The sequence below is a fragment of the Engraulis encrasicolus genome, chromosome 24, assembly GCF_034702125.1.
Source record: "Engraulis encrasicolus isolate BLACKSEA-1 chromosome 24, IST_EnEncr_1.0, whole genome shotgun sequence".
Classification (NCBI taxonomy): domain Eukaryota; kingdom Metazoa; phylum Chordata; class Actinopteri; order Clupeiformes; family Engraulidae; genus Engraulis; species Engraulis encrasicolus.
Window position 1 is genome coordinate 32,975,494 of NC_085880.1, and position 24,772 is coordinate 33,000,265.

Below are 24,772 nucleotides of genomic sequence, written 5' to 3' on the forward strand. Positions count from 1 at the left end.
ATCTTCATTGAGCTGGCTATTGATGTTGCTGGCTCGCGACTCTTTGCTGAAACTCTGGAGCGAACCATGTAGGCTATCACAATAGGGATGCACGTTAGTCACATCTGCTTAAAATAGACAATATTTACAGCAAAATCAGCAACATGTAATGCAATGTGATGTATAACCATTCTATTAAATATATTTTAATATGTTAAACGACAAACTGTTCTGAAATAATTTTGGAAAATGTAACAACGTTGTTCGCAACCCCTATTTCAGTCTCTTCTGTTGTCCGTGCCCAAGCGAGAGTACCTCCTATTTTTTCTTCCAGGTGAGGGGCACCCACAAGGGTCTGACTGGGTAAATACAGAGGGGAATGCACTGGGCATGTTTTCGCACGGAGAATGCAGTTCATATACAGATATTATAATAATGCATCGTTTGTTTTGAGTAATTGCAAACTAGGCAATAGGCTTTGCTCATTAGTGAAGTTAATTAACATAATATTGGGCTTCTTAATAAACATAATATTGGGCTTCTTAAGTTAATAAACACAATATTGTTTTTCTGTTGGCTCCAAAATAAAGTATTATTGGCGGTTGGAAGCCAAACGGCTAACATTAATAAAATTATATTGTTGAGTGATATTGCACAAACTGGACGTTGCAAAATCACTGTGTCCTAGGCCTACTGTGCCCTTTATCGGCACGATATGAACAAGGGGGGATTCTAGTCTTTCACTCCTGGTTCAGACACGCGGCAAACTAGGAGAGTGACTGCCCGTTCACTTTATATGGCTGGCATACGTCAGCAACGCCAAACTGCACATTTTTTAGCTGAAGCGGAGCCTTGAATAGCTTCTGACACAACTTGGAACTTGTCCTGAATGCAAGGGACAGTCACAGCTCCAAGACAGTAAGCAAGCCTTTCCCGACGTGTGGCGTCCCATTGGTGTGGCATTTAAAAATGTGAGGGATTTTTTTTTTTTTAAACATGGAAAAAGCACCACACCAGCGCCACAAGTAGAAGCGAAGACATCAGAGCCTAGAGATATACGGCTCTGGAAGACATGTGCTCGTGGCGCCATCTGGTGTTGAAAACGAACATTGGTTCAAGAAGTACTGACGAACACCACATATTTTTGCACCTACGAAAGAAGTCTATCTGCATACATGCTTAATGCCCAAGATGGGACCATGCAACTTACGAGTGCAAGTGTATGTCTTACTAAAATCCCAAGTAATGGAAATGGATAAAGTCTTCCACCATAAATGTAATCAGTTTAATTATAAACAGTGCAGACCTGCACTGGTTACCCGTCTCATACAGAATCGACTTTAAGATTCTGCTCACAGTATTTAAAGCATTAAATGGACTTGCCCCTAGCTATATCTCAGACATGCTCTCTTTTTATGCCCCTGCTCGAGCTCTCAGGTCCACTGATGCCAAGCTGCTAAGGACCCCCACCCCCCCGCAGAAGAAGATCGGCGACGCCGCGTTTGCCTGCTATGCGCCCAAGAGATGGAACGCCCTCCCCATCGAGATCCGATCAGCCACCTCCGTCGACTCCTTTAAGAAGCAGCTGAAGACCCACCTCTTCATCCTTGCCAACTCCTAGCTGCCAAGGCGTCATAGTGTCCCAGCCGCCGCAGCGCCCTTACTACTCGCAATCCAGCCCTGGCAGGGGGCTCCCCTAGGTGGCCGCTGGTCTCTGCCTGAGGTTTCTTCCTGACTACAGGGGGTCTTTTTTTCTCAGACCTCACTGAGCTTTTTTTTTCCCCTCACAAACTATGAATCAAGCGAAAGGGAGTTTTTCCTCACCCCTGATGCCACCAGGGGCCGCACCTGAGCGCCCAATCTCTGTGTGACTATCTATGACTTATGATAGGCCCAGCCACTATGGACCTTACACATCTAAGAATCCTGGTCCTAACCTACGTTGACCTTATGACTCTACATTCTCTGTCTATCTCTTCTTCCTCTGCCTTCCTGCTTTTTCTGCCTCTCCTCTATACCTCTCCTTTTAAATCTATCTCTAACAATGTTTTTTTCCCATTTGTTAAGCACTTTGAGTTACATGCCTTGTATGACACAGTGCTATACAAATACAATTATTATTATTATTATTATTATTATAATTGAAGTGTCCACTCCATACAAACGCAGCTAATGATATTTGAACAAAAAAACCCACCTTTTTTCAAATAAGCAAGGAAGGAAGATCAAGAAGTCACACTCATCAAGACAACATAGTGTATTGAATTATCTTTATTAAGTAAACTCTACAATTCAATATTGCTTTATGCTTTTTTTTTCTTCCTTATCCTAAATAACATCCGCTTGCAATCGGCACAGTTTTTTTATTTATATATATTTATATATATAATATACTTTTTCAATCAAGCTACACTTTGAAGAATACAAAAATATCACAGTACATTTTCTACTCAGTCATTCTCCACCAGTGAGTTCCAAGTTGAGGTTCGAGTCTGGCTTTGAACACAGGAGCCTGGCAATGCCCCCTTCCCACAAAACACCTGCCCACACTTACAAAGACAAGCAAGTGGCGGCGCATTGACAAGGAAGAAAAGAAAAACGCAGACAAACAGAACAAGACATATAAAGTCATTGTCAAACACACAGTAGAGAAATAAGGTCAGACAGGAAGGGGGCAGGATGAAGAATAAGAATAAGAAAAAAATATTTTAAGACAGAGAGAAAGAAAGAAAAGTTGCAACAAGGCTGAACTAAGGAGGATGTAACCATAATATTGTCAGTGTAGGGAAGGTTAAGAGCGATGAATATTCTGTCATAAAAAAGAGAAGAATAATAGAAAGCAAGAGGCGGTCCAGATTGGATGCCCAAGAGGACTGGGTGGGTGGCACTTGGTCCAGCCAGACTCGTGTGTTCCAAAAGCCCCTGAGACTGGGCCCTCAATAGGTGATTGGAAAGAGGAGCTCACGCAACAGCACTTACACATACAACACAACATACACATCACACTCGCTCTTGCTCAGCTTCAAACAGCACACCTCACACACACACACACACGCACACCATTTCTATACAAAATATCAAAAACAAAACAAAAAAGAGGAAAAAAAGGAGAGGAAAAAAACAAAAACAAACAAAAACAATCCTCACCCGTACTGAACATAATAATTTTCAATATTAAACTTTTTTTTTCTCTTTTCTTCCATCTGAATGACTAACAAATATTGTTTATATTTTCTTCTTGTTTGTTTTGTTTGTTTGTTTGTTTGTTTTTGTTTACATCATTAGATGAGCCCCGAGTGTAAATCCTTGATGACCGGCGGAGGGCCTCCTGTCATGTCCTGTCCTCCTCCAGGTACAGAGGAATGTTGCAGTATTCAAATCTTGACATTATAGTGGTTTCGTTAATGGAACCAACCAACCAAATATATCCACACCAACGGATGAATGGAAAAAAACAACTTCAACTTCCAACTCTCTGGGGGAGATACCACATATACAAGCTCCACCACAACTGGGCTCTGGGGTGTGTGGGGTGGGCTGGGGTGGGGTGTTGGGTAATGGGTATGGGTATGGGTGGCATGGGGAAGGGTGGGGTGGGGTGAGCAGTTTGGCAGACGAACAAACTTCAAAAAGGAGTAACTCTCCTGTGTTAACGTGGAAAAAAGTCACACGAATATTAGACACAATAAGAAGAAGGGTCAGAGCAACAATACTCATAAACAACAAAAACACTAATAATAATAGAAGTTCTAGAGCTCCCTTGGCTGTCCATAAGCTCCACCAGACCTGCGGAGCAGAGTAGAGCAGAGCAGCACTGCTGTAATGGAGGCTAACACAAGAGGAGGTCAGCAGAGCAAGGCAGGAGCAACGCGGTGTTGAGAAGCAGCTAGGGCAGGGAGCTGGTGTAGTGGGGGGTTGGGGGAGATTGGTGGAGGAGTAGGGTATGCAGACACCCCAGGGACTGGTGGAGGTTTGGCCAGGGCCGGCAGGACACAAGAGGGGGACACCCGACTTGGGCAGAGTGGTGGTGCGGCGGTGATGGGTCGGTGGTTGTGAGGAAGTATGGTCCCTCACCATGCCTGGGCCTTGGCCTGGGCCTGATGTCTAGGGGTGGGGGTGCCCAGGGAGCTCCTGTGAGAGCGGCCATTGGGAGAGCCAATGTCTGTTCAGTGTCCCTGGTTATCACGGCAGAGGTGACGGCGACGACCTTGTGACTGTGACCCTGGCCACAGTGATGATGGTGACGATTATCGTGAAAAAATGTCGATCATGGACTGCAGTAGCGCTGGTGGTGGCGGTGGTAATGACGGTACTGTGCCAGTGGTAGCAACGACGGTTGGTAGTGGTGGCAATGTCAATGTCCATGTCCATGTCCATGTCAACCCCGTGTGTCTCCTCTCCTCTCCTCTCTCCACTCCAGCCCTGGTTGGTGGTCTCGCTCAGGGGGAGAAGGTGGCCATCTCCAGGGAGATGCGCTGCCACAGCTCCTTGGTCTGCTTGCCCCGCTTCAGGTTCTGCAGCACGTCGTTGAACTGCATCATGCCCACGGGCGTCAGGCAGAAGGCCCCGCGCGCGCTGCGGATGATGTTCACAAAGTCATCGTAGTCCGCCGGCGTCAGGTGGATCAGCCGGTGGTGGATGTACTGCGGACGGAAAGCAGAGGAAGAGCAATTAACACAAACACAAACACGCACGCACACACACACACAGTAATCCATGTAAACATTGAGGCTCAGTGAAGTACTGACATCGTGGGGCCTATACTACAAAGCTAGTTCAGGATAAGTTAAGGTTAAGTTAAGAGGTAAATCATCTAATACAAGAGCTTTTCTTAAGAAAATGAGGACTCCATGCTCTTCTATTAGGTGATTTACCTCTTAACTTAACCTTAACTTATCCTGAACCAGCTTTGTAGTATAGGCCCCCATGAGTCAGAATCAGAACGCAAGCAACAAGAGTAATCAGAGATGGCTACCTGCGCCCCTGCCCAATGTTAGATGTATGTTTGGCACCACCTGCAGGTGATGCAAAATACTGTGGATGGACACACACACACAAACGGACACGGGGGCCAGGTAATTTCATATTTGAAACACCAGTACCCAGAAGGACTAAAACTGGTGCTCAGAAGGACAAGAGAGGTGTGAAAAAGGACTAAGCTGTCTAGTCCACTGTACTGTCGGTAGTGGGATGTAGAGGGAGGAACACAAAAGCCATCAACTACTGACTAAGACATTAGGACATGGCCGTGTTTGGGTAACCAAAAGCACTTGCAACAACACAGTGGATGAAGTGGGAGAGAAATGGAACAAGGACAATTACCGTTGTAACACTTGCACAGTGAACTGCAACAATACCGGCTCTCCTAATGAGACCTCCACAGATACGGCAGCAAGCCTAATTGCACAACACCTGTCGAGTCCACCATAAAATGTTTAGAGCTCTAATGCGCAAAAAAATAACTGCCCTCTCTTGCGGTCGTGTAGCAAAAGTGAACACTTGGCAGGGCTGAAGTGGTGCGAGTGCCTCTCTGGGCTGTGTCTTAGTGGGCAGAGGGTCTGTCTTTCGGGAGTGTCTTATTGGGGAGTCTTATTGATCCAGTCGGTACGTCTGGTCCGTCCACCCAAAATGAGCGGGCGGACAAATCGTAGTGGAAAATAAGCAGCTTTGAATGAGTGGCAGTGAACACTCGTTGATCATTGTTAGAGTGCGTCCAAAGAGTGGGTCAAAGACGTGCAAAATGGCATTGTCATTCAGTATAACGGATACCTTCTGCTGACTGTAACAGTAAAAAACACGATTTGCAAATTCATTCAAGTGAATGGATGACAGCCGAGGCTTTCATGAATTCACTGGAAAAAATAAAATAAAAAGAGTCATGTTTTTTACAGTTGCAGTCAGCAGAAAGTATCCGTTACACTGACTAACAATTTCATTTTGCACATCTTTGACCCGAGTACTCACAGGTGATAGTGGTAATTTTATCAACAGAAAACGAAATGTGGAGGTTGTCATGGATCAGCTGCGCCCATGTTTTTTAATTGGTTATTTCTTCAGTGTTTGTCCACACAGTAATTCCCCCACTTACGAACCTTCACAGAACAGTGGTGGCGTGCCAGCTATGGTTTGCCAAAATGGGTAAATAGTGTGGATGAATCGCTATGGACAAACATTAACCAAGTTGGAGGGCCTTGCCCTCTGCATTTGTTTTTTCATCAACAAAGCCAACATCTTACCGTTTGGATGCGGCATGTAGAAGTATTATATTGATGTCTTCCACTGCCATTCACTGCCATTGTAATGTGTTCAGTTGTTTTCCCCTATGAATCCTCCGCCCTCTTATTTTTGGTGGGCGGACCGGACTGGACTGGCTCCATTGGGTTCTGTATGGGTAGCGCTTTATTGGCCAGACGTTCTGTCTTAGGAAGAGTCTTGTTGGGCAATCGTATTGGGCAGAGGGTCTGCACAGGCCAGAGTGCCTCTCTGCTTAGTGCCTCATTGGTGTAGCTGAGCGTAGCTGAACGCAGCCTCGCTGGGCTTCCTGGTGTGAGCGGAGCTGTGCTGAGCGGAGTGTCGGGCGTGTGGAATGTATTTCTCCCCGTGGAGCAGTTAGAGAAGTGACTCTGTGCTGGCCACAGTACATTTGCTCTTTAGCATCGGCCTGGGACAGTCCCATCTCGCTGGCTAGAGTACATACGCATATGCACTCCAGCGAGGTGATAAAGATGGCTACTGGGCCACAGGCTTATTGAGGGGATGCTTGAGGAGCTCAGAGGAAAATTGACATGGTCACAGTACGGCCATTAAAAGCAGAAACCGACGAAGTGTAATTTGGAGGCTTTATTTTTTTTTAAATGTGATTTTATCGGTAAATGTGAATTCTATTTCAACACGTCAAGACAATTCTCATTTATGCACAGGATAAAAAAATGTATGGGCTTTAGTGCAACTACTGATAGGGAGAATAAATTGAAAAAAATGTCATTGTCACTGCTCATTTTTCTCCACGGACCCCAATTCCAGCAGAGTTAAATATTGAAAGAGAGCCACAAAAAATGTAGCCTTTGAAGTGTGCACTCAGAGACAGCGAGGCAATTTTAGAATCCAATTCTGCCTTCTAAAAGCACCTTTGTGTCGTTCCGATTCCGAAAGGCAGCGTGGACGCTTCCTCGTGCTGAAATGCTATCGAATTCTAAAGTCAACAGTTGGTATCTTAGTAACCGTGTCTTATAAAGAAAAAAGTGGTGTTCCATTTGCTTCTCACTAGGTAGGCTACAGCAGATATCTGGCTCCTCTATTCAAACAGACGGCCAAGACATCTCAGATCTAGGGGAGTTTTGACTGAAACCTGAGAAATGGTGGGGTGTCAGACTGATTATCAACTCCCAGCAGAGGAGAGAAAAGAGTAAAGAAGAGAATCTGGGTGTTATTTTCATGCCTCGGCTGATAACGGCGATAAGTGGTGCTGTGTGAATTCCTGGAGATGAGGATTCTCTGAACTGCATTTTTATCAGGAGATTTGAGGCTTTAGCCAAATAAGGAGTGACTGAAACTGGTGAGGCTGGGGTGGGGGACGTGATGGGGGAGTATGCAACAAGGCAACAAAATGGAGCTTGTGTGTGTGTGTGTGTGTGTGTGTGTGTGTGTGTGTGTGTGTGTGTGTGTGTGTGTGTGTGTGTGTGTGTGTGTGTGTGTGTGTGTGTGTGTGTGTGTGTGTGTGTGTGTGTGTGTGTGTGTGCATTCCTGCCTGAATATGTGTGTGTGCCTCTGTGCAGCCAACAGCTTTTCCTCTCTGATGTGTCAGATGCAGTTAGGTGCCTTCACATCAACAGCAGCTGCAGCGTTGGAACACACCACACCATGCGGCTGCTCTAATCTTTAGCTTTAATGCCCTCGCCTTCATGCACAATTCATGCACATGCTAAAGCAAGGCTGTGTCTGTCTCCTTGTTGAAGAAGACGTCTTCTTTCTGTCAGTTCTGACATGCATAGTACATTACTGTATGCAGGCACCAGTCATTGCACCACATTACAATCAAGCAAAATGTTGTCAGTGGGAGTGAGCGGATGAGCGTGTGCGTGGTCGTAAAAAGCTGCGGAACTCAAGAGATTTGAATGGGGAAGAGTAGCAGTGCAGGCCACAATGGGAGGGTGGTAATCCAAAACAAACTAAGCGACCCACTTCTCCACAGCACCCAAAACTCAGGCCAGTAGACTCCCAACAGGGCATTTGGCATTTGAAAGGGCCCCCCTCACCCAATGTGGAAATAAGGACCTAATTCTGGGGCCTCCTCACTTCCTGGGCCCGAGACAACTGACCCGTTTGCAAAGCTTGACTTTTTCAGTCAATGGTCAAACAAATTAATGACAAGGGGAAGGGGAGGAAGAGTTTTAAGGTGTAAATACGCATACAAATGTTGCTGCACCTGTGTGTGTGTGTTTCATTCGTATATGTGGGTGTTTGTGTGTGTGTATCATTTATATCTGTGTGTGTGTGTGTGTTTCATTCCTATATGTGGGTGTTAGTGTGTGTATAATTTGTATCCGTGTTTGGATTTGTAATGCTGCCTTCTTGGTGAGATCCAAATAAAAGTACTAGTTCTAAACCAGTGTGTGTGCGTGTGTATTACCTGTAAGTAGGCCTGCTGGCATCTCTGTACGAGCTGCTGGAAGGCAGGCGTGCGCAGGTGAGCGTGTATGTGGGCGGGGTTCAGGCGCTGCAGAGCCTCCATGATGATCTCCTGAAGCACGAAGGGGCTCAGCACCCCTTTAGCCGCCCCCACACAGAACTGGTACACGTAGTTCACACCTGGGGGAACACACACACATAGACATTCACACATACTGTACATACACCAGCCATGGGTTTCTCTGTGTATACACTAGGCCTGCCCCCACAAAGAGTTTGAGTTAGAGTTCTGTCACCATGTCTGTATGGACCTTGCTGTGTGCTCTAGGGCAGTGTTTCCCAACCTTTTCTGTCTCGCGTACCCCCTAAGCCTCTTAGTTGTGTCATGAGTACCCCCTAATTCATGTTCTATATTGCTTTCTCTGTCCTGATGTGACTGTTCCATACATTTGTTATAATAATAACATTTTTCCAAGTACCCCCTGCAGTGTGCTCGCGTACCCCTAGTGGTACACGTACCCCTGGTTGGGAAACACTGCTCTAGGGCATTATCATGTTGGAAGGGGAAGAGGCCCACTCCAAACTGTTCCCACAAGGTAACTTGGGAGCATGGAATTGTCCTACTGGAGACATTGAGAATGGACTAGGTCCGGAACGTCTGTAGCTCCAGTTTTGTCCTAATGACTTATTTTGTTAACTTTTCGGCTACAATCTACATTTTTTACTTGAGCCTTGTGTGTGCCCCATCTTTTTTGACCCTCTTAGCATGGAATTGTCCAAAATGTTTTGGCATCCCGAAGCTGAAATAGCTGCAAAAGGTGGGCCAGTATCATACTGAACCTTATGGTTTAAGAATGGGATGGCAGTTAAGTCCATATGTGAGTCAATGCAGGTTAGGAGAGACCGATTGACTGGCACTGAAAGGGAGAGAGAGGAAAACAAGAGAGAGAGAGAGAGAGACAGACAAGGAGGGTAAAAAAAGACAAGTGAATGTGTGAAAGGGGGGAGAGAAAGGCCAGTGAAGAGCACAGCACTGGTGTAAAAGCAGCGGGTGCAGTGCAGGATTAGCACGGAACAGAGAGAAAAGGCTTGAATTTTTAATCAGTCGGTGCAGAGGAGTGGAGGAGAGAGAGAGAGAGAGAGAGAGAGAGAGAGAGAGAGAGAGAGAGAGAGAGAGAGAGAGAGAGAGAGAGAGAGAGAGAGAGAGAGAGAGAGAGAGAGAGAGAGAGAGAGAGATAGAGAGAGAGAAAGAGAGAGAGAGAGAGAGAGAGAGAGAGAGGAGCACTGAGGCCTCCTGCTGTGCTGCCAATGCTGCACTGTACTGATCTGCTATAAATGTTTGATGCCTGCGGCACGGCGTGTAAAATAGACATCACAATGCCAATATGAGACTGACGCCTGTTTTCCACTTTCACGTTTAATATTCTCCTCTCTCTCTACCCATCTCGCCCACGGTCCTATCATAAGCACCCACACAAACATACGCACACACGCGAGCATGTAACACACACGCGCGCGCACAACACACACTCACACACATGCACGCACAACACACACATGCACGCGAAACCCACACACATTTCACATTTTATACGAATCATTCCCACTGACACTCTTGTTTTCAGCCAGGACAGCCATTGTGGTGGGCGTTCCTTTCTTTCTTTTTCTTTTTTTAAGTGAACACTCCCAAGCTTTCACGATGCGAAAATGCTGTAAATCTATCTGAAAAACTAGCTCTGGTCTTCTGCTACTAAACTTGTCACGCCTGACTACTTTCCAATCACAGTGTATTTTTGGTGTTATTATGTCCTGTTTTGGTAGTAGCTCTGGTGTCTGTAGCGGAGGGGAGTAGAGTTGCCCAGCCGGGACTCGAACCCAGACCTTCTGGGGTAGTAAACTGGGGCTCTGACCGCTACACAAAAAGAGCCAGGCTTGTTGCCGTGACAGTCAGAACACACCCACAACCCTAGTGATGGTCACTCCATCACAGTGTCACTTAAATGTAATGTAAGGCAATGACACTTAAATGTAATGTAAGGCAATGACACTTAAATGTAATGTAATATAATAATAGCAATAGGAAAGGTTCACCAGAGCAGTTCAGATGTGAAAACTTAACGAGATAAAATAAAGCCATAGACTGACGTTTTCACGATTGTTGCATGTGCTTGGGACTATTACCATTTTAAATGTCGAAACATTCATCCCTGGCACCTAGTTTTATGTCATTAACTTCTTACATCTGCACTGCTCAAATGAACCCTTTTGCTTTCATTAGCCTTTTCTGCAACAGAGAGTAACGCACAGGAGTGCGGAGGGAGCACGGCTAGCTGCTTCATAAAGCAATGCCACTCACCCAGGCGGGCGGCCAGGCCTAGTAGCCACTTCACGTCCTCCGTGTAGGGGGGACTACGTGAGAAGTTGTTGGGGTGGTCGTTATGGGCCCTCCTACCCAGCATCTCCAGCGCTAGCATACCTGTGAAAAAGGGAGAGAGAGAGAGAGAGAGAGAGAGAGAGAGAGAGAGAGAGAGAGAGAGAGAGAGAGAGAGAGAGAGTCAGAGAGAGAGAGAGAGTCAGAGAGAGAGACAGAGAGAGACAGAGAGAGAAAGAGAGAGAAAGAGAGTCAGAGACAGACAGGCAAGAGTTTGTGGAAAAAACAGAGAAGAGAGAATCGTCACGCAAAATGACTTCTTCACAACTCCTGGCTGAGAAGTTTCAGGCTACCACATGGTATTAGTCATAACTATTGAGCTGTAATCAACTGGAGTTCTTTGAGAGCATGACTATACAGCTTTCATCCAGAATGCTGTCTTCAGCTCTGGCTTGATGAAATATCTTCCCCATTACTTATTCTATCCCTTAGTGTCCAGGAGGAAAGAGTCGTCCTAAAATCACCACTACACCCGCCACCAGCACTTCACCATGTGCACCAATGGGCCATTACCATTACTGAAGCATGTAATTTATTACATAGGAATAATTATCTGTGCACATCTTTCTCCAGTCAAATGACTTGATATTAGCTGATGAGAATATAATAGATTTGATAAGAGGAAAGTGAAACTGGTTAAAACACATGCGCACACACAGCATACAGCTAAACCAGAGAATACAAAAAAGAAACCACTACATACAAAAAATATATATATACAAAAAAAGAAAAACAGACGGTTAACCCAATGCTTACTACTACATTTTAAATGTTAGTTCATACATTAATCATCAGGGCTTGAAATGACTGGAGAGGCCGTAGACACCATGGTAAATTAATTAGTGAGTAAGATGTATTTCTTATTCAAGTGCCAACTCATGTATTAATCATCTTAGTACCTAAATTAGCACAGAAGCATCTTGATAAATGAAAGACATTTATTGTAATTTTACACAAGATTAATGTATGAAATTACAGCTAAAGCTTGTATGTTTTCCTTTGATGGTCTTGTATTGTGCAAAATCTCTGCACTTAATCCTCGCAGACACTCTAACTTAAGATTTTTTTTTTTTTAAATAAAGAAAGAAATAAAATGAATAAATTATGAGAGCCTGTCTCCAAGTAAAATCCTATTGACTCACCAACTCTGTAGGCAGAGTGCAAGTAATGCAGGCCCTGCTGGCTGATTGGCTGGCTGTGCTCGTCCTCCGTGGGGAAGGGCGCGCTGACCAATGGGGCAGGCTGGGAGGCGAGTCCCGGCATCGAGGCTCCCTGAATGGCCTGGATGGCAGAGCCTGAGTGGACCCCACCTGCACAGAGGCAGAGAGAGAGAGAGAGAGAGAAAGAGAGAGAGAGATGGAAGAGAGTGAGACAAAGAGAGAGAGAGAGAGAGAGAGAGAGAGAGAGAGAGAGAGAGAGAGAGAAACAGAGTGAGACAAAGAAAAAGACATTCTGACAGCAGTATACTAAACCTTGATATTACTGGTAAGCAGAACTAAAAAAAAAAAATGGGGGGGGGGAGACACACGACGACAACGAGACTCTTAAACACCGATATTGAAATATTTACAGTAATGACTAACAGGAGAGCGACAGAGATAAAAGTTGAAAGACTGACAAGGAGCGGTGGGCAGAGTGATAGAGCGAGAGAGAGAGAGAGAGAGAGAGAGAGAGAGAGAGAGAGAGAGAGAGAGAGAGAGAGAGAGAGAGTGAAAGAGGCAGACAGATGGTAGAGATGGCAGGGGAACAGACAGCCTGCTGTCATCTGTGAGCTCCCACTATCCTCCTGCGCCCACTTCAAAGGCCCGTCACACGCTCACTGTCAAAGAGGACACGGCAGAGATGTTTTATTTACACACACGTAAAGACAGATTAGCGCTATGAAGACTACAGTGCTGCTGGCAAACGTAACCTCACGCACGCACGCACACACAGAGTTGTTTTTCCCCCAAATGTTGCATGACATTGCATTTAAGACTTCTCTGAATGATGGCACTGCATTGCTCTAAGACTTCAAAGGTTGTAAGTAAAAAAGCAAACACCCTGGCATCTTTCCAAAAAAAGAAATAAAATAAATGTGTGCTCACACATTCTCAGCAGAGACACAAACACACACAGATATACACATATGCACCTGCTTCAGTCGAAGGCTTATCTGGGTGCAGTAGCGGGGGTTGATGAACAACACACACTCACACACACAAATGCATAACATGTATAACATCAGACCTGCAAACTCGTCAAAGAAAAAAAGGTGACAGTGTACAGCGGGGGTTCTATTTCTATTGACGTGAATGACCTAATGGACCGGGAAAAAAGGTGACTGTCACCAAAAGGTGACGAGTTTGCAGGTATGTAACATGCCGTATACTGTACTTTAAACAGCTCATAATTTATGCTGAATCAATGTTATTGTTGTGTTTGTGAACTCTGAAGAATATTTTTTAAAACACGTGTTAGTTTTTATTTTTAAGACATTTATCCCAGGGTAGGCACTGCCTACCCTGCCTACCCTGACCGCACGTCTCTGACATGCACACACACAGTCTCACTGTGGTAGAGGTGGATACCAACCACACACAACCACACACACCGCACACACACCACATACCACACACACCTGCAACAGTGGTGCTGAGGGGCAGGCCGGTCTCGGTGTGGTAGGGGTGGACGGTGATCTGGGTCATGGAGGGCACGGGGACCCCGGGGAAGGTGACGGCGGTGGCCATGGGCGGACCTGTGGCCACCGAGAACGGGTACTGGGCACCGATGAAGGCCGGATGCATCCCCTAACGGCACACACACACATACATGGGTCAATGACATTTATGTGGGCTCATACATCAGGTGTTATAACGACAGCTACAGCCCATGAATTTATTAGCAATTGGTAGTTAATGCACTGGAATAAATATGCTTCTTAGGTAATCCACTAAAAACATTGAAGGGCTGCAATGCAATTATCGAATGAAATTGTTGAAGGGCTGCAATGCAATAATACAATAACAATGAAATAAAATAAAAAAACAGCTCTCTTTCCACTGCAGGAGAACACACAGCATCTTGGATCATGGGAGAGAGCGGTCTCACCTGTGGGTAGGTGGCCCCAGGCACGGGGAAGACGGCGGGCCGCGACACGTGCTGCAGCGGGTGTCCCAGGTACTGCGAGGTGCAGACGGTGGGCAGGTGGGCCTGGATGGTGGTGTAGGGGTGCAGGCCCTGCGTGTGGGCCATGGCCGAGCCGGGCAGCGTGTGCGACTGGTATATGGTGGAGCCCACCGATATGACGGGCACCACGGTGGCCGCTGTCACCGAGGCCGTGACCGCCGCCATCTGCTGGGGGTCCATGCCACCGCCGCCCTCCAGCACGTTGCAGCTGGACTCCTGTTGCCGCCTGGCCGTGCCCCCGTTGGCGCCGCAGCGGGCGGGCACCTCCCTCTGGGCGCCCGAGCCGCCCCCCACTGTCTGCTCGTAGAGCCAGTACCACTGATGGGCCACCTCGAAGAGGACCTCGGGGTACACGCCCCCGCCCTTAGCCGCCTCCTCCACCGCCATGCACGCCTTCTCTAGCATCACGTTGTCCTGGAGACACACAGGGACGACAGACATGAGGACAAACACCGTCTAGTAGAGTAAGATTAATCAAACCCTGTCTACCTAATGCAGTCTTTCCCAACCAGGGGTACGTGTACCACTAGGGGTACGCGAGCAAACTGCAGGGGGTACTTGGAAAAATGTTATTATTATAACAAATGTATGGAGCAGTCACATCAGGACAGAGAAAGCGATAAAGAACATGAATTAGGGGGTACTCGTGGCACAACTAAGATGCTTAGGGGGTACGCAAGACAAAAAAGGTTGGGAAACACTGACCTAATGCATAGGAGTGTGCTCAAGTTCGGTCTCCTAAGGGGGCATTGTCCCCTCCATCTACTTCTCTTTCTGTGGTGTTTGGTGGCGGCTTGCATAAGACGTGCGCTACCGCCATCTACTGTGCTGAGGGAACTCAACCTAACTCACTTCTCAACCCAACTCACTTCTCAACCTAAAAGTCTCCTAAAGGTTTCCTAACCTAAGGTCTCCTTAAGGGACGTTCACCTGATGTCACATGGATGACTGAAATCTATGGGCTTAATTTGTCTCTCACCCTTTCCAGTGTGTCTGATGAGGAAGCGAGATCAACACTGTACATGTGGAATTCAGACCATACAACTCCTGAAGATTTCTGCTGCGATTTATCTTTCTGTGTTTGTGCTTTTAAAAATGTAGTCTTGCATGATGGGAGGTCAATGTGTGCTGAGAGAAGTCATTGCCATATTGAACTTAGTTTAATGTGGGCTGAGAGAAGTTAGAAATGTATTAAGTATTGGGCCTACAGTATCTTAAAGACTATATTAGACGTTTTTAAACAACGATCTAACCGACAATATTTTCTTTCGAAATTCGGAGGAAATGTTGTCTGCAGTTTATAGAATGAAAAAACAATGCTTGTTTAACACATACCTATCCATAGCAAACTCAGAAAAACTGAACATTTCAAAGTGGTCTCTCAATCTTTGCCAGAGCTGTATTCTGCTCTGTGTTTGTAGCCATATCATGGAGCAGCAGAGTCAGAGAAAGCACAACACTGTAGTTTCTGCTTTGTCTTGATGCTGCTGTACAATATTGAGTTCCTGCTGAATAATACTTCACGGACCACAGCATAAGCTTCACTGACCACAATAGCACAGTAAGGAAAAAGAGAATATTGTAATGTTCTGTATAATGTACACCCAGAGAAAGCAGATATGTGTATGTGTGAGTGCGTGGATGTGTCTACCTGCTCTCTTACTTGATCCCTGGACCAGTGGTGCCGTTTGTGTGTGCCATGTGGGGGACCTTCTGAATGACGATGGCAGTGCTGCCATATTTGAAGCGAGGGACCCACCTGCTCCTTGCACTGGACGAGGGCCCTTTGGATCTCGTTGGGGTTGAGCGCGTGGGCGTGGGGCAGGCAGCTCAGGGCCAGCTCTGCCGCGGCGCGCACCATGTTGGGGTCGCGGGCACGAGACGCCCGATCCGCCAGTGATGCCACCTCCGGCGGGGTGAGGTGCCCGTCCCAGCACTCCACCAGGATGTTCAGTGCCGCGCTACCAATCTCCATCGCCTGACCTACATGCAGGAAGAGATCACAGTTAGATGGTTAGAACATATATTGTCCTTTTACAAAATTGTTCTGTGCCATTTACCGTACAGTTACAAAAACACACGCTTGACAAATGCAATAGTACATAAAACACAATAGACAACAGCCTGATCTCCAAAAATTCAGTGCTCCTGGACACGGATGTTAAGGACACAAAATCCGTGTCCAAGAGCACGGATTTTGCCAAAATTCCATGCTCCTGGACACGGAATTGTTTTCCGTGATGGGCACACGGAAATGCTTTCTATATTCCCACAGCATATCTATCTATCATTAGAAAATACATACCAAATGCTAATCCTAAACAAAACAATGCTACAGCAATTTAAGTTGTGCCCTGACCAAAACATTCCCTAACCTTAAACCTGTCATTAAAGACATATTTTTGAGAAATACCATTTTCAGTTGGTTGATAGGCTATCAAATTCATATAATGAATGAAAGAATACTAGCTGTGCCCAGACCAAAACAACCCCTAACCCTAACCTGTCAGTAAGAAATGTTTTTTTGAGAAAAAATATTTGAAATTAGAACAATCCTGAGAAAACACAAGACTGTGGAAACATAGAACTGTGGGAGTAGCCTATAGAGAGTATTTTGGCAAAATCCGTGCTCCTGGACACAGATTTCATGTCCTTAACATCCGTGTCCAGGAGCACGGAATTTTTGGAGATCATGTTGTAGACAAACACCCCCACTCACCCACCCCCCACAGACAGGCTGACAATATGACAAAACCACCAACTTAAATACAGTGCAATGCTTGAGTGCAATTATTTGAGAATAGTGCAGTCAACGTAACCTGGTGGAAGGAAGAGTGGGAGAACACACAGTAGTCAGAAATACACCCTAGTGCTCTGTGTCTGACCAGTTGTGATGCATGTATGTGTTTGCATGTGTGAGCTTGCTCTGTATCGAACAACTCCAAATGTGTATTTCTGCATGTGATGACTCTTCGTGTGTGTGAGTGTGCGAGTGTGTGCTTGTCTGCATGTACACGTGTGTGTCTCTTCGCGAGTTTGCGCGTGTGTGTGTATGTGTGTCTGTATATGTATTCCTGAGAACTTAAGCCTTGAGGTTCCTGAGGACAATTCTCATTGTTGGCAGCTCTGCATGAATGCATTACACTGCTCTGAGCCTAACTCCAAACGGAGCTGGAATTGGCAATAACAACAGACAGTTACCACAAGCTTTAAGACTACATTAGCAGAGGCTTGACGACAGGCTAAAATGACTTCTAATGAGTACCATTATCTCACGACAACACGCGCACGCGCACGCGCACGCACACACGCACACGCGCACGCGCACACGCACACGCACGCACACACGCACACACGCACACACACACACACACACACACACACACACACACACACACACGCGCACACACACACGCGCACACACACACACACACACACACACACACACACACGTGTGTGTTCTGTAGTGCCACCATCCACTTAGACTCTCTCTACAGTACTGTGGTGTGTGTTGAATAAATTTGCCTCCGCTACCGCTAGCCATCGTCCCTCATTAGCTTAGCCTCTGCAAATGAGTTGAAAGGGTTTTCAAAGCAGGCACATCAAATTAGGCAAACTAAGCCGAAACAAAAAAGAAGACATTGGTTTCATTTGCAGTGGATTCAGTGCGCTGGAGTTAGGCTGGTCATCATTTCTGCTGAATAACTATTGGATCGCCGCACAATGTCATTAATTGTCTTCATTTGCCCTGAATGTTTTACACCGATTTGACACCATATTTGCAAGCTCAGGTCTTAATTTTTAAAAGTTTGGAAAATCAGTCAAACAGGGAACTAGATAGAAAGTTAGGGCCTCCACACACAGGTTTCGACAAAATTGTGATAAAATTGACTATTCTTTGTTTATAGCACATGCAGGGGTAACCAAAATTGTGAGAACTGATAGTGCTCTGCAGTGCTGTTGGAACCGGTGTGCGGAGGCCTTTAGTTAGTCAGTCAGACACACAGACAGACAGGCAAACACACACACGGACACAAACACCCTTCCTATCCCTCCCACCGACCCACCCATTCACCCACCTGTGATCCAGGACACGTGCGAGGAGTATGTCCTGGAGAGCCAGTTGGGCGAGACGAAGTTGTGCAGGCCCAGGGCGTAGAGCCCGATCTCAAAGGCGCAGAGGTGCAGGTTGCGGTGCGGGCCCTGGTGGCCGCCGCTGGCCGAGGGCTGGGTGAAGATGGAGGTGGAGCTGTTGCCGCCCGCCTTGATCAGCACCGTCTTGGCCAGCTCGAAGTAGAAGTGGGCCGCCGCCTCCGACGGCTGGTTGGGCACGTGCGGCGCATGGCACTCGGGACGACGACCCTTATACCTGTAGAGGGGTGGTGGTGGGGGTGGGAATGGGTGATGGTGGGGTTAGCACAAAGACCATTTTGAGCATAATGTTGTATTATGCCATTAGTAGAGGGGAAAACACTGCTCATTACCAATTTAAACCGCTAAAAGACTTAATGCATCATCCTTAGCCAGCAGGTCTGATGCCAGAAGCATGCATAGAGTATTAATAGCTCATCGCAATGCATCCCCAATCTGCTGGACTAAATAAAGCATGGCGGGTCAACCTGACCCCTGCTTAATAGATAATGCACCACTGATGGTCGGTAAGCTACCGTTAAATGACTAAAGCCCAATTCATGCCGAGAAGCCAAATCAGAGACTTTGTAGCTTCGCAGCGATAGTCACTTTTCTTGGAGGAGCGCACAATGAGTGCACTTGCGAATTACAGTGCTGAAGTTATATACTCGTGACAGTTGAACAGTGTCTCCACAGACACATTCCACTTTGTGCGAAATTGGGTCTTTGGAAAACGAACCAAGGCCTTGTTTCAAACCACCGTGGTGGCTGTTTGTGAGAACAAAAAAACAGGTTAATATTTTTGCTAATGTTACCCTTGCATGGTCTTCGAGTCTGTGTTTACAGTATAAATGCAAGCTACAATGCTTAAGTTCGTCGAGTCTGTGTAAATAAATGCAAGCTACAATGCTTAAGTTCGTCGAGTCTGTGTAAATAAATGCAAGCTACAATGTTCATGTTCTACACTCTCAGCAGTGCCTGCAGCTCCAATTGTGTAGTCCAGGGTTTCCCAAAGTGGGGTGCGTGCACCCCTGGGGTGCGCGGCCTGCCATAAGGGGGTGCATGAGCTGAATAGAGCAATGGCTGATATGTGAGTTTTTATACCGAATTCTTGAACATTATGTAGTTTTTAATTGTTTGGTGAATTGTATGCTTGAAGGGTCCATCTGAAGTGTAATTTATAACTCCTAGACTTGTAATAATGGCAGAAATAACGTCAGGGCTATTGGAAATGAGGATTGCCCAAAATGTGCAGCTGTGCAACATTTGCTTAGGGGGTGCACGAACGACATTGAAATGTAAAAGGGGGTGCGCAGGGGGAAAAGTTTGGGAACCACTGGTGTAGTCTATTCACAGATATGACTCGTGGGGCCATGTCTGCATTTTATGAGGGCGAAGGGATTTGGGTATTTGTCAATACAATTTCAATGCCTTGCCTGTCGTGTTTGTTTAAAATAATATGATAAATGAGCTACAAAGAAACAAATGTTTTCTTCGCTGTTAGGGTTGCCACACTGAGTTGCAAGAAACTGGGACACATTGACGCACAAGGGCGAAACATTTATGATTTGTGTTCATTGCAACGGGTAATATGAGGAAGTGCAATATCAAAAAACAGGGACAGTTATTCCAATTTCTTTGACAGACGACAACAAACTGGGAATCAATCCTGAAAAACCTGGACATGTGGCAACACTAGTCGCTGTGTATTGCAAGCAGTTTAAAACAAGCCTTTCGTTCCCCCTAATGTTACGATGAATGTTACGATGAATAAATGAAAACTATGTGAAGAGATACCTGTGACAATCTGCCGCGAGAGCATACAAAGCCCTTCATGCTGCAGACACACCCTTGCTTGGAGAGTGCCGCTGGTGTGCTTCTAAAATGCTCTTTTCATTATCTTTGGAACAGGACTGTATTCTATGCAACTTTCTGTGTAGATTTTAAACTCGTTATTTAGCCAAAGTAGCTAAGTAAATCATTAACACTCTGTTGCAACTGCACACAGAGTACATGCTCACTTGGATAAGGGTGGCTGTGCTGTGAGAATCATGTTTTTTGACTTCTCCAGCGCATTCAACACCATACAACCACTGCTGCTGAGAGAGAAATTGGTGCGGATTGGAGTGCAGCCTAGCCTGGTGACCTGGATAACTGATTACCTCACAGAGCGGCCCCAGTTTGTGAGGATGGGTGACATAACATCGGAGACAGTGATTAGCAGCACAGGAGCGCCACAAGGAACGGTTCTCTCCCCCGTGCTCTTCACCCTGTATACCAATGACTTCAGCTACAATTCTGGGACATGTCACATGCAGAAGTTTTCAGATGACACTGCAATTGTGGGGTGTATAAGAGACGGTCAGGAAGAGGAGTACAGGGGATTGGTGGATGACTTTGTAGGATGGTGCCAAAACAATCAGCTGCACCTGAACACCACCAAAACCAAGGAAATGGTGATCGATTTCAGGCGCTCCACCCCGCCCTTGGTGCCTGTTTCTATTGGGGGAGAGAATGTGGAGATTGTCTGTACTTACAAGTACTTAGGAGTGCACCTTGACAATAAGCTGGACTGGTCCACAAATTCTGAAGCACTTTACAGGAAAGGCCAAAGCAGGCTCTATTTCCTAAGAAGGCTGAGGTCCTTCAATGTCTGCAGCCAACTTCTGCTTATGTTCTACCAGTCTGTCATGGCCAGTGTGCTCTTCTATGCTGTGACTTGCTGGGGTGGAAGCATTAGGAAGAGAGATGCTGCACGCCTTGACAGACTGGTGAGGAAGGCGGGGTCAGTGGTGGGCATGGAGCTGCAGTCACTCACCTCAACAGCTGAGAGCAGAACACTGAGCAGACTGGACTCTATTATGGACAATCAGCATCACCCCCTTAACGCCACCTTCACTAACCAACTGAGTCTGTTCAGTCACAGACTCCGTGCTTTCACCTGCAGGACAGACAGGCTAAGGAGGTCCTTTGTCCCTTGGGCCATTCAACTGTTTAACAGTATACAGAAGGATACTAAGAAGGACATCATTATTGGGGATTGGACTGCCTGAGATGCCAGAGCTGGCCCAGATCTGGAACCTCTTCATATGTGTGTGTGTCTGTGTGTCTGTGTGTGTCTGTGTTTGTTTTTATGTAGCTACTTGACACCTGAATTTCCCCCTGGGGATCAATAAAGTTTCTCTACTCTACTCTACTCTACAAATAATTTCAACTGTTCACTTTTTGCCGGGGTAGAGATGAAGTATCCAATTGAATCTGCTGTGAAATAATTCCTAAGAATGTCTGAGAGAAGAGATGCATCTGTGGGTAACTGGAGAGCCCTCCTCCATAAAAGCCAGCTCAATCCCCTCATTGGTCCCCTCACCTGCTGGTGTCGGTGCTTTTGGCCCTGGCTCCTCCGCCTGCCCGACGGGAGCCACTGGACGAGGACGAACCCAGCGAATCAGAAGACGAGCTGCTGATGCTGTCGCTGTCCTGGCCCCGCCCCCAGGAAGTGGCCGCCCAACCGCCTCGCAGTGGGCGTCGGCTGAGGGTGGGGGAGCTGTCGGAGGTGGTCTCTGGAGCACTGCTGTCTATGCTGGCCATGCCTGCAGCGGGGAGAAGAGAGGCAAAAAAAAGTTGGCACCAGAGACTATTGATAAGGGAGAGACAGTCATAAGAGGTTTATTGGAGAGCTTCTTAGAGAGATTAATAAGCACAGTTTCTCCCAGAATCAATAGCAATCAATGCCTGGCTTTTGCCTAGCTTTGAGTAAAACTTCTATCGTTAATGACATCTTGCCTCGCATCACAAGTTCACAAGCAAAAGGAGAGGACGGGAGGGTAAGTGCTGAGATGGATCCCATATGACAGTGGTTCTTAACCTGGGGTGCGGGCACCCCCTGGGGGTGCGTCAGAGATTCCAGGGGGTGTGTGGAATTTTGTTTGTGTTGAGGTTGTGACCAAAATTCTGCTTCCAAACATTATAATTAGGCCAAATTAAGACCAAATTTAAACATGTTTTCGTCCCCATGTAAATTAATTAAAATACTCATTAATGTCTAAAGTAAGAATCATTGTAAATAATCTCTTAAATTAATTTGCTGCGTATACACGTGAAGACATTTGGGATGGGGGTGCGCGGCTTGTCTTGGGAACAGCTAAGGGGGTGCGTTCAGAAGAAAAGGTTAAGAACCACTGCCATATGACACACAGCAGTGTTAGTAGCAGGGCTTATTCACTTTTTTTCTTCAGTCACTAATGGGTTAAAGTGGCCTGTAAACTTTTCCTTTTCTACCAACCAAACTGAAGTTTCAGCAGCATGTGGCCGGTTGGCAGGTGCTTACTCAGGGGCCTGGTTAGTTAGGTAGGTATATCCCACCTGTGTGCTTCTTCTTCTGTCGTACGGGGGAGCCCCAGCAGCGGCCGCTGTAGGCCCCGCGCCCCCCCAGAGCCAGACGACTGGGCACCGTGCCCTCCGGCTTAAACACCGCCGCCTCACTCGGCTGCTCACACGAGGACAGGGGCACGCCGTCTGCCAGAGGAGAGGAGAGGACAGGAGAGCAGAGAAGACAGGAGAGCAGAGAAGACAGGAGAGCAGAGAAGACAGGAGAGCAGAGAAGAGCAGAGGAGAGCAGAGGAGAGCAGAGCAGAGCAGAGCAGAGCAGAGCAGAGCAGAGCAGAGCAGAGCAGAGGAGAGGAGAGGAGAGGAGAGGAGAGGAGAGGAGAGGAGAGGAGAGGAGAGGAGAAGAGAAGAGAAGAGAAGAGAAGAGAAGAGAAGAGAAGAGAAGAGAAGAGAAGAGAAGAGAAGAGAAGAGAAGAGAAGAGAAGAGAACAGAACAGAACAGAACAGAACAGAACAGAACAGAACAGAACAGAACAGAGAGAAAAAGAAAGAAAAAGAAAGAAAAAGAGAGAAAAGGAATCAAAATAGCCGCTATTAAAATGGTGCAGAGGTGGATTATGTCCATAGTACTACTAACACATACACACACACAGCTGCACTTGTACAATCACACACACAGAGTCACGCACAATCACACCACAAGCTTTTAGCATTAAATTTTGATGTGGGTGCTGCTCTCAGAGGGAGCCAAGGTAAACACTGGCTGGCTGGCAAATCCCCTAGCCAGGGCATCAGGTCACACCAGGTCAGCTCAGGTAACCTGTGTGTGTGTGTGTGTGTGTGTGTGTGTGTGTGTGTGTGTGTGTGTGTGTGTGTGTGTGTGTGTGTGTGTGTGTGTGTGTGTGTGTGTGTGTGTGTGTGTCTATATTAAGGGTGCAAATCCATGTGTACATGTATAGAGGCAAGCTACATCCCTTCGGTGTACACTGCACAAGAATTTCGGCAGGTGAAAAAGGTCAGCAGACTTAAGTCGTGTGCAAACACAGAAAGGCAAAACTGTTTCCAACCGACAAGCTATCTTTTAGAGTTGCGAGCACACCACAAAAACAACATACTTCAGAGAAAGTCAGGAAAATGTCTGAAGAAGTCTGCGAAATAGAAATCTTGTGTCCCATCTAATACAAAATGAGCTTCTCTTTAAAAGTGCTCTTGAATCTTGTTACTACTTTCTCTTCCATTCCAATTGTATCGCTGCCTTGTGGTTTGGGGTGAGTGTTCCAGTGACGGGCAATCTCCCTCCCAAACCTCTGAAGAGTAAAAGTTTTTCTTCAATCTCTCGCGATATTGTTCAGAAATGAATTCCCACTCTTATTCACTTTAATTCTGAGAACTTTTCCAAGTGCCTGAAGTCAATTAAATACCCCAGTATGATGAGTCACACCACTGACACATGTCTCAGTTGTGATGGTATTTCTTGCTACGTTGGCAATGCTGAGATTTATTCCCTTATTTGTGGCTTTGAGAGCTCTGTCTTTTGGGTCTGTATTAAGAGCTCTGTCTTTGCGCTCAAGAAAAAGGAAAATACATGTGTCTCATATTTTAAGAAGTGCTCAAACAGTACGGCGTGCTTTAAAGCATCACAGAGCAGTTTTGTCTTCTGCCTTCTTTGCAGGTTGGACATGGGACTTCCCTTCATTGGGAATTACAAAAAGAATAGTCGTCCTTCTTACAAACGAACATAATGTGATTATTGCCAAATGAAGGAGAAAAGCCATTTAAGGGAACTCAGTGAAATCATTTTGCAAACATTATTTTACAGTTGAGAAGACTATTTTTTTTAGAAGCAACTCATCTGAAACAATGGCCTCCTTCATGAGTGCAAGCGCTCATCAAGGAACAGCACCGGCACCTACATTATACTCCTGTTTCAGCTGAGGAATTCAGGCCAAAGGATTTTAATGGTGTAGGCTTGTCTGTGTGGCTTCTCTTCCCAAAGTGATGAGTGGACTTTTTTTCCTCAGACCTTGGGGTTTCAGGTGCTCAGATACAATTCCCACAGCTTTTAAAATGGTGGTCAATCAATGATGCGGTCAATCGAAGTGGTGGTCA

General features: G+C 46.3%; 1 protein-coding gene across 5 annotated transcripts in view; it reads right to left on the reverse strand.

The window, feature by feature from the left end:
• Nucleotides 1–2,235: 2,235 nt before the first annotated feature.
• zswim8 (zinc finger, SWIM-type containing 8) overlaps nucleotides 2,236–24,772 on the reverse strand; it is a 70,172-nt gene continuing 47,635 nt past the window's right edge. For 2 of the 5 annotated variants that reach the window (XM_063191910.1, XM_063191911.1), the window contains exons 18-27: nucleotides 22,700–22,852; nucleotides 21,705–21,927; nucleotides 18,286–18,575; nucleotides 15,858–16,189; nucleotides 14,129–14,620; nucleotides 13,650–13,827; nucleotides 12,181–12,348; nucleotides 10,964–11,083; nucleotides 8,609–8,787; nucleotides 2,236–4,622 (exon numbers count right to left, since the gene is read on the reverse strand). In XM_063191910.1, coding sequence (XP_063047980.1) covers nucleotides 4,419–4,622; nucleotides 8,609–8,787; nucleotides 10,964–11,083; nucleotides 12,181–12,348; nucleotides 13,650–13,827; nucleotides 14,129–14,620; nucleotides 15,858–16,189; nucleotides 18,286–18,575; nucleotides 21,705–21,927; nucleotides 22,700–22,852 — 2,339 coding nt within the window. In that variant the 3' untranslated portion in view covers nucleotides 2,236–4,418. The remainder of the gene's footprint in view (nucleotides 4,623–8,608; nucleotides 8,788–10,963; nucleotides 11,084–12,180; nucleotides 12,349–13,649; nucleotides 13,828–14,128; nucleotides 14,621–15,857; nucleotides 16,190–18,285; nucleotides 18,576–21,704; nucleotides 21,928–22,699; nucleotides 22,853–24,772) is intronic. The other 3 variants (XM_063191914.1, XM_063191913.1, XM_063191915.1) reach the window with 3 other exon arrangements.